The sequence below is a fragment of the Balaenoptera musculus genome, chromosome 13, assembly GCF_009873245.2.
Source record: "Balaenoptera musculus isolate JJ_BM4_2016_0621 chromosome 13, mBalMus1.pri.v3, whole genome shotgun sequence".
Lineage (NCBI taxonomy): Eukaryota > Metazoa > Chordata > Mammalia > Artiodactyla > Balaenopteridae > Balaenoptera > Balaenoptera musculus.
In genome coordinates this window covers 68,694,357-68,707,803 of record NC_045797.1, presented here as the reverse complement: position 1 = coordinate 68,707,803, position 13,447 = coordinate 68,694,357, and the positions used below count along the sequence as shown (strand labels likewise).

At 44.3% G+C, this 13,447-nt stretch overlaps 1 protein-coding gene across 5 annotated transcripts in view; it reads right to left on the bottom strand.

Annotated features, from left to right (window-relative positions):
* RBKS (ribokinase) overlaps positions 1–13,447 on the bottom strand; it is an 84,792-nt gene that overhangs the window by 11,992 nt on the left and 59,353 nt on the right. For 3 of the 5 annotated variants that reach the window (XM_036872873.1, XM_036872870.1, XM_036872872.1), the window contains exon 8: positions 257–331. The exons of the other annotated variants lie outside the window; for them this stretch is intronic. In XM_036872873.1, the coding sequence (XP_036728768.1) occupies positions 257–331 (75 nt within the window). The remainder of the gene's footprint in view (positions 1–256; positions 332–13,447) is intronic. 5 annotated transcript variants of the gene reach the window in all.

Genomic DNA, 13,447 nt, shown 5'->3' with positions numbered 1-13,447 from the left:
CACCTCTACCTGTGCTGCTGCTTTGATGGAGGACCCTGCTTTCCATCACAGTCAGCCAACCACTGGGCAGAGGGCTCCTGCCAGGGAGAGGAGGTGGTGGCAGAGCCCGGAGGATGGCAGGCAGGCTGAACAGATGGGGCGGGGACAAGGTGACTGGAGAGGACACTCCTCTAGCCGTGCTGGAACCCGAAGTCAGGGCTTCTCATGGTTAGTGATGGGCATGGGCCACCCTCTCCACCTTCTCCGTGTGACTGACCTCACCACTCACTCCAAATGTGAGCAGACCCTTCATTCCATCCAGGGCATGCATTCTCGGGGGTGAAAATTCATTCTTGTGTGTGGGGGACGACCACAGTATGTAAACAGACAGACAGACAGACACACACACACACACACACACACAGAATATGAATGAATATCTGTGGTATTAAAATTTCATGGAAGAAGAGGACAATTAGGAAAAAAATCTCTTAAAAGGCTCCTTGAGGTGGGTGAGTGGGTGGTGATAAATGAAAGAAAGGTGTTTGAGAAACACCAAAGTAGGGCCTCTTGCCGCAAAGAACTGCCAGTGGCCCAGTCAGGGTCTCCCGGTGCATTAAGAAGCCCTAACCAGCAGCCTCCAAATTACAAGGCTCGCTAGGCAGGTGTTGGTAGCTCCCTGCTTTCTTTCCACTGAGCCAGAAATTCCTACATCTCCCAGCCAGTTCCCTTCCTGTTTACTTCAATCTACAGTCTCCATGGCCACCAGTGAGCCGTAGGCAAGCCCCAAGCCCTGGAGCCAGGACTTTAACCAGGAGATTAGAGCTAGCGTGGCCTGGCCTATCTTGCCGAGGCAGGAAAGGGCAAAGGTTCTCTCCTGGGCAGACAAAACTGAGTAGTCCGTCTGATAAACATACCACGAGATACAATGCTGCTTATACAAGAGCCCCATTTCACAGCTTGAATCTGAATATTTCTATCTTCTCTTATCAGCACATATTCACATCATAAGGATGAGATCATATCCTTTCCAACTTCAACCTTCCAGCCTTCCCTAACCAGATCAGTTTAGGGCAACACGATGGACAGTGAGAATCCAGTTTTCTTATCATTATTGTGTAAGTGCTGCTGATTTTTATTCTAAATAAATCTGTAGGGAACATAGACTACTCATTATGTCATAAATGTCCATGACTTTGGCTTCAACTATTAGCCACCTTAATTTATTACATTTAAATTTCAATTATTTGGCTGAGATAGTCTGCTTTTAAAATACTCTGACTAAAAGAAAGCAAATATTTTCTGCCTTAATATATTTCGAATGATCACTATTTCATATCGATCCGAAACCACATGTAGCAAAGTTTTGATGTGATTTTTATTTGTCTTTTAAACAGGCATAATGTTTTCCTTGGCTCTACAATTTATTAGCAATTTGACTTTTTAAAAAAACAGCTTGATTGAGATATAATTCATATGCCAAATAATCCGCCCATTTAAAGTATACAGTTCAGTGTTCTTTAGTATATTCACAGGGTTGAGCAACCATCACCACAGTCTAATTTTAGGAAATTTCATCCCCCCTAAAAGAAACCTCGGACCCATTAACAGTTACTCCTCATTCCTCCCCACTCCCCCCAGGCCTAGGAACCACTAATCTACTTTCTGTCTCTACAGATTTGTTAAATAGGCACACATTTTGAGCAAAATAATTTCCTATTCTAATTCCATAATTAACCAACAGCTTATTTTCCCATAATTAACCAATAATTTAATCATAATTAACCAATTAGATTCTTATTGAGTCTCTTGATTTTAGCTGCCACTTTGTGTGAAAAGTGAAGTTGATGTTGGCCTAGTGGGAACTGTTTTCTGTGTTACTAAAACTGCATTCCCAATAAGCACTAAGGCAACAGATTTAGCTTCCTTCCTGCCCAGATATGTTCACTCAACAGTCTGTAAAGCTTTAAAGTTAAGTTACAAATGCACCAGGAGCTTGGTGTTTTAAGAATTCCTATGGTGAAGTTGTTAGTAAAGCCTAACCTCTGAGGGAAAATCCACCCACATTCTTCTCAAGCACAGACACATTAACTGGTCTGGCTTAAAATCTCAGTTTCTATAGATTTGGTTTGCTCGAGGGATTTTGTTTTTGGGCCTCTCTGCAATGACTAGTATATGGCAATGAACACTCGCTTCCTTGCTGAAGGTCATGACTCCCTTGCACAGGGCTGAAATGGGTGGTTTCAGTACAGACCCTTTCACTGCTAGTGTGTGACAAGTTCTGGGCACGAGAGTACAGTGCCCACATACACAGTCCATCCTTACTCACCATCACTAAGCTTTCCATAGAAAATAGCATGTCTGAAAATGAATACATCTTCTTAGCCCCTTGTAGCCACCAGTCAGGCAATGGTTTTCCTCTCTTAGCACCAAATAAATTGGTGGGCTGAAATGGCAGAATCTTAGACACATCCACCAAGGTGATGAATTGGTCATTATATAGACAGAAAGGTGGATCTGGCCAAAGGAATGATAAATACAGGCCTTTCTCCAACTCTCTGCCCTGACATAATGCTCAGACTACCAGAATCCTGTCTGCAGAAAGACACGACTTTCACTTTTCACTTTTTTTAGTACTTTCTGGTTTACAGAGCATATTTGTAGATGTGACTCACTTTGAATCTCATTACAATTCTGTGAGGTAGGCAAGGGTGGGTCTTTCATTTTCCAGATGAGAAACCAAGTGTAAGAACTTGCTCAAGGTCAGATGACTAGGTGGCAGAACCGGGAGGTCTCAGGAAGGCCAGTCTCTCTTAAAGCAGTCCCCCGGAGAGGCCATACATGTACTACAACTTTGCTCAAAAACTTTTGGAAACTTGTTCTTTGGAATGCCTTAAAAATCAGTAGCACATCTTTGAATATCCTCAATGAAGGCAATATTTCATCTTCTAAGTCAGTGGTTCTCAAACTAGATTGTGCCTCAGAATTGCCTGGAGGGCTTGTTAAATGCACATTGCTGGGCTCCACCCCCAAAGTTTCTGATCCATTAAATCTGGGGTGGGGCCCAGGATTTGTGTTTCTAAAGAGTTCCCAGGTGATCTTGATGTTACTGGTCCCTGGCCACACTTTGAGAACCACTATCCTAAGAAATTTATTTCTGGAAAGAGTGAATCATTTAAAACCATCTAGTGATTAAGGTGGGGGGATCAAGCTAGGAAATTCCACCAGTGGCCAAAACAATGGGTGACTATCAAGAACAACACTGGCTCTGGGGGAAATCTGAATAAAGAGCTCCAAAAAGGTTCTGAATAATGGCAGTTGACCAGACTAATCCCTTTGGATGCGTGCTCAAGAATGCTTCTCCTGAGTGTTTAGGAACACCTTGTGCAGTCGTACATGTCTGAGATGTTCATTATCAACCTTTTGTTTTCCAGCTTTAGAAAAACAAAAGAAGCCATGTAGGTGACATCCATATTACAGAGAAACAATATTAAGGAAGGATTAATAGCTATTTACAGCAGCTGAACTAGTCAGACTGGTAGAGTGGGGTCCTTTCTATGCTGCAAACGTGATGGGTGTGGAAGATGAGGGGAAAATTTTGACTCTTCCTACCCTGACTTTTCTGTTGAGATTAGAATGGAAAAAGTGAAGAGATCTAATTTTGGATGCCAAAGATAAACATGCAACATTTTATGGGGAAAAAAATTCTAGCAGAAAAGAAAAATGAACTACATTAGGTACTTAAGCTGGGAGTCAATCCTTCATGTCACAGTAGGGAAAAAAGAGGTGGAGAACTGCCTAAATATTGGTTCTAATTTTATTTTCAATTCTACATTACATTAAACTCTCCGTGTACTCCTTTAATTTACAGCAACTGCTGACACAAATTGGTGTGCCTTCTCTTCTTTGACATCAGTATTTCTCTTGAATTATGCATTTCCATCTGGAATGAGGTTTATGGGGCCAAAGCCTTCTTTCATTTAGATGGATGAAAACAGAGAGGGATCAATGGGGAGTCGAGTGCAAAGTCAAAGTAAGGTTGGGAGATATATGTTCAAGGCAGCATATTACTGCCCCAAAAGATTGTAAGGGGTATTAAAAAATGACTCTGGTCTTCCAATTTTCAACATATTGATTAAAATTCAACTACTAAAGAACAAGAAAAACTCTCCCAACCTTCATCCCAGAACTGCTAGATTTTTTATTTATTGGTACCCTACTAGTATTTAATAACAATTTGCAAGAGTACAGTGATCATAATAACTGCATCACCTTGATTTGATCTAAAATTGAATCAAAGGCAAAAGAAGTTGCCAGCCTGATGCCACGTTTCACCTATCCCAGCCTCACCACCTGAACGTACATGGCTGAGGTGTTCTACCTCAGAGCTTAGCACCATGAACTGGTCTGGTTCCATTATTGGTGACAAACTCCTGGTCTAAGTCAGCCAGTGGTCCATACTGACAGGTCATTTGCTGGCTCCATCTGGGGCCCAACTCAGCGTCTCAGAGTCCATTCTCAGCTTCTGGTGTTTGATGGGTTCTGGGTTGGCCAGTCACACCAGTATTGAAATGGACATTCTGGTGAAGCTGTTTTGAGCTAGTTTTATCCTATAAGCAATCCTCAGCTATTTCTGAAAACCCTCCATTTTTAATCTTTACCCATCACCCACTCCATCCCAAGAGTGGGAATTGGGAATAAAGTGAAAGTCTTTGCTCTATACATTGCTTGATAGTTTAGAAAAGAGAATTTTATGTTTTAGTGATAATAATTTCATGTGAAAAATGTTCCTGAGTCAATATGGCCTCATGAAAGCAGCTCGATCATGTTCTCTGGCTGAAAACGGCTATGCCCAGTAGCTATGTCATGATGTCACTTCCTCTCCAGCAGAGCCCTAGTTTGACAGTGGCCGGCCAGCCTGAAGAACCTGTGAGGGTCTATTGTCAACCTGGGGTTCGGCCCTGCTCTAGCAACCTGGGAGTGGGTGGGCCAGGAGCCCAGGAGCCCAGTGGGCTGCCTCGGTGCCTCTTCAGGGGCAGGGCCGGCATGCGCACAGCAGCCTAGCCACACAGAATGGCCTGTGGAGACGTCAGACTGGTTAAAAACCCCATTCTGCCCAAAATGTCTGTGGTGTATTAATTTATTCTATAATTTAAAGAATTCCATTATTAATGAAAGGGAAGTAGAATCCTGAGTATGAGCTAAAACTGGAATAAAAAAGGCCCATTCTTCAGGCACTATTAATGGAAGCTTTGTATATAAATAACTTTATATATTTGGGTGAATAAATGGCACTTAAAACTAAAATGTCCGTTAGTGATTCACTGGGTTCTGAAGACTGCCCTTGCCTTCTGTGGTCAGCGATCTTTTTTCTTTGTGACTCCACTATTCTAGACAGAAAACAGTTAATCCAATATGATTTAGTATCTCACAAAAGATTCCACTAAAACATTTTCTGCCAAATGTTCATCTTCTAACAGCTGCTTTTTTATTTCAGTGAGAGGTACTTGAAATAAAATCATTGTTCTCTGTGAAAACTGCATGCTAAATAATACAGAGCTACCAGATTATTAAACAGCAAAGGCATCTGATAATATTAGCACCAACCACAGGTCCCACTTCTGCTGATGCACAACATTTTGAGTAATCAGTCATTGCACAATATTATATTTATATCCTTTTTTGCTTGAGCTGTTAGGCCACAAAATCAGCAGGCAGTTGCTGTTATAAAAGGGTTCTCTAGGTTATTTATAATGTTTCTGCTTCCTTACAGTTGCTGCTTCACTCTTGGGTCTTGGGCCAGGTCTACACTGTGAAGACGAAGGAAGGAACTGAGCAATTGTTCCGCTAATCTAACTGCTGAAAGCTGGTGGGGATGATTCACAGCACACTGTGTGTGCCTTGGCTGCAATACCTGGTATTTTTGTCTACACAACCCAAATTCATCACATATTGGCTGATTCGTCACTTCATCAGGGGGAGAGTGTGTAGTTTCGTGAAGGCTCTGTCTCTATCAGGAGTAAGCTGGTGTCTTGGGCACAGGTGGTAGGGCGAGATATCTGAACTAGCGCTATGTTGCAAAAGAGTTTCCTTCAAATGTTATTTACTTTACATGAAGGATAAGTTTCTGCTCCAGATGTTTCTCTGTTGCATAGATCAGTGCTTCCCCCAAATGGTGGCAGGCAGCCCGGCATGCCTAATAGAAGGGCACATAGGAATCATCAGGGTATTTCATTTCATTTTCTTTTTTGTAAATTACACGGGCATCTTCCTGTTCCACCTGCAGAGAATCACTGATGATGTGAACTGTTTCTAATGGGAGTAGGTCTTAGCGCTTAGGTGAGTCAGGGCTCCAAAAAATGCTGAAAACCATGGAGGCTGATAGAATGAGCTATTTGTTTTGACTATGAAATAAGCATCTAACTTAGGCCCCCCCCCCAATTTTTTAAAAAAGGAAATGGACTACCATTATGTCCTCTGAATTCTTTTTTTTTGGTGGGGGGTGGGGGGGTGGGGTGTCTTCTGAATTCTTAAGAATTCTTAAAGCCACTTCTCCACATCCCTGTTGCCACATTCCTAGGCGAGGCTGCTATGATCTCTCAGATCAATGTAACATTTTTTTTTTAACATCTTTATTGGAGTATTAATTGCTTTACAATGGTGTGTTAGTTTCTGCTGTATAACAAAGTGAATTAGCTCTATGTATACATATATGCCCATATCCCCTGCCTCTTACCTCTCCCTCCCACCCGCCCTACCCCACCCCTCTAGGTGGTCACACAGCACCGAGCTGATCTCCCGTGCTGTGTGGCTGCTTCCCACTAGCTCTCTGTTTCAATGTAACAGTCTCTGGATGGTTCTTCCTGCCTCCAGTATTATGATCTCCAATTTATTCTTCACACAGCAGCCATGTTAATCTTTTATAAAGCATAGATCTGATCAAATCTATCCCTTGCTTAACCTCTTATCAGTGGTTCCCGACTGCCCGCAGGAGAAAGTGCAAACTCCCAGGAGTGGCAAACGAAGCCCTTCACGACCCATCCCTGTTCCAGCTGTACCTCGTCCTTTCCCACTCTTCCTGTACTCTAAGCTCTTTCCAATCAGAACTAATTGAAAAGGCACAGACATGACCTGCTGTCTTGCCTCTGGGCCTTTTCATGAGCTCCTGCCTCTGCCTGGGTTACTCTTCACTAAGGTGAAGACAGCCCTCCGCTCATCTCCTTCCCTGGCCCTCGAAGCAGGTTCGCTGGGCGCCTCGGGCCAGGTGGACCCCTCAACTGCACGCCCGCGGCACCTCGGGAGCCTCCCTATCACGGCACTTCTCATCCTGTGTGGGCTACACACCCTCCTAGACGGAAGCGCTGTGTGGCCAGGGTCTGTCTTATCACAGCAGCATGTCCCCCCCACCCCCACGCAGAAAATTCAGGTCAAGCGTGAGGAGATGAGTGCACAGTGGGGTGCTCCTCACCCCTTCTGCCATCATTTTCCACAGGAGTCTTTTCCATTTCTTAAAGAACTGATTTCAGTTCTAGAGGGCACTTTTGCTTCATCAGCCCTGGAACTATGAGAATAAAGTGCCAGGCAGCCCCAGGATCCTGACTATGAAGAAACCCTATTTAGGATTCTCTCTCTAGTAGTTTTTTTTTAAAAATACACTTATACATTTATTTATTTTTGGCTGCATTGGGCCTTCGTTGCAGTGTGCAGGCTTCTCATTGTGGTGGCTTCTCTTGCTGCAGAGCACAGGCTCTTAGGTGCATGGGCGTCAGTAGTTGTGGCACGTGGGCTCAGTAGTTGCGGCACACGGGCTCAGTAGTTGCAGCTCACAGGCTCTAGAGCACAGGCTCAGTAGTTGTGGTGCGCAGGCTCAGTAGTTGTGGCGCACGGGCTTAGTTGCTCCACAGCATGTGGGATCTTCCCAGACCAGGGCTCGAACCCGTGTCCCCTGCACTGGCAGGCGGATTCTTAACCATTGTGCCACCAGGGAAGTCCCTCTAGTAATTTTAAAAGATGTAAGATATGGAAAACAGAAGGTCTAAGATATACCTTATAGGGGTTCCAGAAGGAGAGGATGGAGAAAATAGAGGAGAGGCAGTAATAAAAGAGAGAATGGTTGAGGATTTTTCAGAATTGATGAAAAACACAAATACTGAGATTCAAGAGGAACAAAGAGTCATGAGCAGTAAAAATAAGAATAAATTCAGATCTGAATTCACTGCAGTAAAACTGCAGAATGGCAAAGATCAAGAGAAATTCTTACAAAATATTACTATTCTTCTGTCCAAATGTGTTTCTAATTAGATTCCCACGTGCTAAACCTAAAAGTTGAAGTCTCAGTAAAGAGGATTTTCCTAACTGGGAACAGGACAGTCACAGGGAAGTCATCTCGCAAGTATAATCATGATTGTTCTTTTCCCAATTTTTGTTTGTTTTGACCAAGGATGGAAAAGGATATAAAACTTCCTGTTTTTAGAGAATCTTTCAGGGAAGATGTAATTCACCTAACTTCTGGTCCCAAATCACATAGCTTTTTCAGGGGTTGTCCCATCGTATGGCACCCTCCTGTAGATTTTAAAGGAATGGAAGTAGGAGGAGGAAAGTGGGAGTGACTAGTTAGCCCTTTAAACTCTGTCCCCCTGTAGTACATTTACTCACCCACACATGCACACACGAACACATGGCATTCATGCCACTCATAGATCATTCACATGGAGCACACATTATCCACATTGAAAATACACAAAGTACACACACCACTAACCTAACACACACATACTCGTACTTTCACGCAAAGGGCAGGCAGACGTTCAGCAAGCTATGACCCACACAGCTGTTTTCTCACTTCCTTGTGCACTTCTATCAGCAGCAATGGGCACTGAGGGCAACGAGCAAGGCTCTAACTCACGGGGCTCTACACTTTGGCTCCAAACGTTTTTTCACCTCCATATAATTCTAGGCCTACCCAAGAATCATCTTCATGCAATGGAAACCACTTAGGAGACCTACAGTACAGTCCTGGCAGCTCTCCTCCTGAGGACACTATTGCAGCATCCTAGGAAGACGGGCAAGGAGTAGACTACCAGCTCACTGCCATGTCATCACACTGATGTCCAGGACACTGAAGGAGTGGGAAGAAGAGGAGCTTAGGCATAGGAAGCTCAGAAGTCTTAACTGTAGATGGGTAAGCAATCTCCCACAACCTCATACCATCCCTTCTTACTGGGAGAGGGACTGTTTCCTGTCCCTTCAATTAGGTGCTTTCGAGGCCCACAGAACACTCTAAATCTAGATTTTGCTCTCCTGACTTTTGCTAAGGTTTTTTTTTTTTTTGGCTGCGTTGGGTCTTCGTTGCTGCGCGTGGGCTTCCTCTAGTTGCAGCAAGCGGGGGCTACTCTTCATTGCAGTGTGTGGGCTTCTCATTGCAGTGCCTTCTCTTGCCATGGAGCATGGGCTCTAGGCACGTGGGCTTCAGTAGTTGCAGCATGCGGGCTCAGTAGTTGTGGCTCGTGGGCTCTAGAGCGCAGCCTCAGTAGTTGTGGCACACGGACTTAGCTGCTCCGTGGCAAGTGGGATCTTCCCGGACCAGGGCTCGAACCTGAGTCCCCTGCATTGGCAGGCGGATTCTTAACTACTGTGCCACCAGGGAAGTCCCTTGCTAAGGTTTTAACAGTTGTTTTTTCCTCTCCATCCTCCCTCCACCCCCATACCCCCCTTCTCCCCTACCATTGCTCTTCTTTTAGTCTCTGGCCATTATGAGTTCTGAAGCAGGGCCAGGTCCCCTTGGGAGCCCCTAATATGCCCGGCACTAGGCAGATGTACATGCAAGTCCAGTTCTGGCCATGGGACGGTACTTTAGGAAAACGGAAAAAAAAACAGTCTTGTATCTGGCCCTGCTTCAGTTCCTCAAAGTGAAGATGACATTTCTGGTAAGCAGTTACAATTAGATTTTTAGAGCCCTGGGTTTTCAAATGATCACAAGCAGATTAAGAAAGATAATTTAAAATGTTTAATTCTGCCTGATTAGCTGGTAATTGAGGTGATCTGCTGATGTGGAAGTAATGTAATAGAGTTAATATGCCCCCTGGCATGACAGATGTCTTGTGCCTTGTCGATCAGTCTCTTTAGCAATTACCTTGTCCTCTGTCCTTTTTTTTCTTTTTTAATAGTCAGTGAACTTCTTTTTGTCACCTTCATCCTTTCTGGCAGCCAGAGTCAGCAGACTTCGCACAGACATCATGCCCATTCATTGGTATCATTCCTAAGTTTTAGATGGCTATTTCAGGGCTTCCCTGGTGGCACAGTGGTTAAGAATCCGCCTGCCAATGCAGGGGACACGGGTTCGAGCCCTGGTCCGGGAAGATCCCACATGCCACGGAGCAACTAAGCCTGTGCACCGCAGCTACTGAGGCTGCGCTCTAGAGCCCACGAGCCACAACTACTGAGCCCGTGTGCCACAACTACTGAAGCCTGTGCGCCTAGAGCCCGTGCTCTGCAACAAGAGAAGCCACCGCAATGAGAAGCCCACGCACTGCAACAAAGAGTACCCCCGCTCGCCACAACTAGAGAAATCCCACGCGCAGCAACGAAGACCCAACGCAGCCAAAAAAAAAGAAAAAAGTTGGCTATTTCAGAGCCTCATTTGGATATGGATTTTCTTTATTCTATGATGCCAATTTCGGAGATGTCATTTACCCTCTGTAACTTTTCTTTTCTTTCTTTTTTTTCTGGCCTGGCCTTTCTATGACTCCAGGGAAAACAATCCTAGGATATGTTTTAAAATGGGAAACTGGGTAAAAGTGCCTATGTGACCCTTTGTAATCCAAAACTTCCTCCCCCAATCCTGCTCTGTCCCTAGGCAGTCACTGGCTTGCTTCTGTTCATTATAGACAAATTTGTGTTTCCTAGATTTTTATATAAATGGAATCATGATATACGTACTCGTTATTGTCTGGCTCCTGCTCGGTGTAATTATTTTGAATTCATCTATTTTATTGCTGTATAAATAGTTAATTCCTTTTTTTTTTTTTTTAAAACATCAAGTCATGTTTTTTTTAATGATTTTTTTCCTCCATATTTTACATTTATTTATTTATTTATTTATTTTTGGTTGTGTTGGGTCTTCGTTTCTGTGAGGGCTTTCTCTAGTTGCGGCAAGCGGGGGCCACTCTTCATCGTGGTGCGCGGGCCTCTCACTATCGTGGCCTCTCTTGTCGTAGAGCACAGGCTCCAGACGCGCAGGCTCAGTAGTTGTGGCTCACGGGCCTAGTTGCTTCGCGGCATGTGGGATCTTCCTAGACCAGGGCTCGAACCTGTGTCCCCTGCATTAGCAGGCAGACTCTCAACCACTGCACCACCAGGGAAGCCCAGTTAATTCCTTTTTATTGTTGAGTAGTGTTCCATTGTATGGACATAGCACAATTGTTTTACCCATTCACTTGGATGGACATTTAGGTTATTTTTTGTTTTACAAATTAACTATTTGTAAATATTACAAATAAAGATACTATGAACAGCTGTTAAAAAAATGGGAAACTGGGTAATTATTTTGTTTGCAAATCATTAAAAAAGAGCATTTGTATCTGAGATTGACTGTTTCCCTTGGCACATTCAGCGTGGCACTGAAGGACTATAAGGAATCCTGTAGATCTTCTAGTGCCCTGAGAACACTGGAGCTCAGTGAGGCTAAGTGACTGTAACACACATACTAGTTATTTTCCCAGAAGGAACTGGAACTCTTTCATTATTTCAGGAGGACCTGTTATTATATGCAAAGCACTGTATTAAGCATTGGGGTTGCCCAAAAAGAACTCTCTGAGCTGGACCTTGAGGATGGGTAGGAGTTTGCTAGGCAGGGAAAGAGTAGTGTTTTTTCTTTCCTTAAACTGGAGAACTAGTTTGGGAAGATTAAAAAAGAAGAATTACATTTTCCTTAGCCTCTCTAGTTAGTGGTTCAGACCCTTACTTAAAGAAGTTTAATGAAAAGATATTTTGGTTACAGACTCTAGGAGTGGTGCACCACTCCTCCTTGATCATTCAAAGACAAGAATGAATGAAGTGATCTGTGCCTGAACCTCTGACATCTGGGCTGGCACCATCCTGCCACATTGCCAGCCATGCAATCCTGCTCCTTGCCCTGTACAGGAAGGTGCTGGGGTTGAATGGCAGTGGGACCTGGGTTTCTCTCCAGTAATGTACAGAGCCAAGATCATACCCACCCTGTGTGATGGTGAGTAGTGCAAGCTCCTGGTACGTGCTACCTGGTTATGCCACCGCACCCCCGCCCCACCCCGCCCCGCAGATATCCAGGTAAAGTGAACATTTAGGCACACAGGGACCTACTAATGAGTGCTAAGATGTACTGAGTGCTTACATGAGCCAGGCACTGTTCTTAGACTACACATGAGTTATTGCATTTAAGTGAGGCTGCACTGTACTGCACAAAGCACGAGTGGAAGCGTCTGAAAATCTAGAGAAATGGAGCAACTTACAGAAGCCTATAGCATGACAAGTGGCAAGGAGTCGGTGCTGGAATGCCAAATAGAAGAGACTGGACGCTAGGCAGACTGCCACCAAATCAAGAGGGTGTGGTAAGGAGGACATGGATGTCAGGGTCAGGCAGACAGGCAGACAGACCTAGAATCAATTCCTGGCTCTGCCGACTTACCAGCTGGATGACTCTGGGCAGGTTGTTTACCTTTGGGGGTATAACTTCCTCCTCTCTAAAGTGGGCATTAGCCTGTCTTGCAGGGTTGTTCTGAGCGTGTGAGAAATGCATAAAGAGTCCAGCACAATGCCTGGCCTAGAGTAGTGCCCTGCTTTTCATTATTAGCCAAAGGATTCTTATGTCCCCAAGAATCTGTAAGAATCAAGGAATTTCAGAGGTTGAAGACGACTCAGAGATCACCCACTCCAGACACATCATGTTTGGATGCACAACCTGAGCCCCAAACATAATGAGTCATTTGCCCAAAACTGTCTGCTAGTTATTAGTTAAATCAGGATTAGAACCCAGGACATCATCTGCCCTTAGCCACCAGGACCGATGATTACAGTTGAACCATACGAAAAACTCTTGAGATATTTCACTAGAAAGGTGATTTAGGCTGATCCTGTTAGTTTGCCTCAGCTTATTTTCTCACAGAACAGCTGATTTTTCAGCATTCACTTTAGGTCACTTCTGAAGCATGCTGATTGGCTTTCTTGCATGTGTTAGTCTACTTGGGCCACCATAACAAAATACCACAGACTAGGTGGCTTAAACAACAGAAATGTACTCCTCACAGTTCTGGAGGCTAGAAGTCCAAGATCGAGGTGCTGGCAAGGTAAGCTTCATTCTGAGGCCTCCTCTCCTGGCTTGCAGGAGACCACCGCCTTGCTGTGTGCGCCCATGAGCTTTCTGAATGCACATACAGAGAGACTGAGCTCTCTGCTGTCTCTTCGTATAAGGACACTAATCCTATCGGGATCA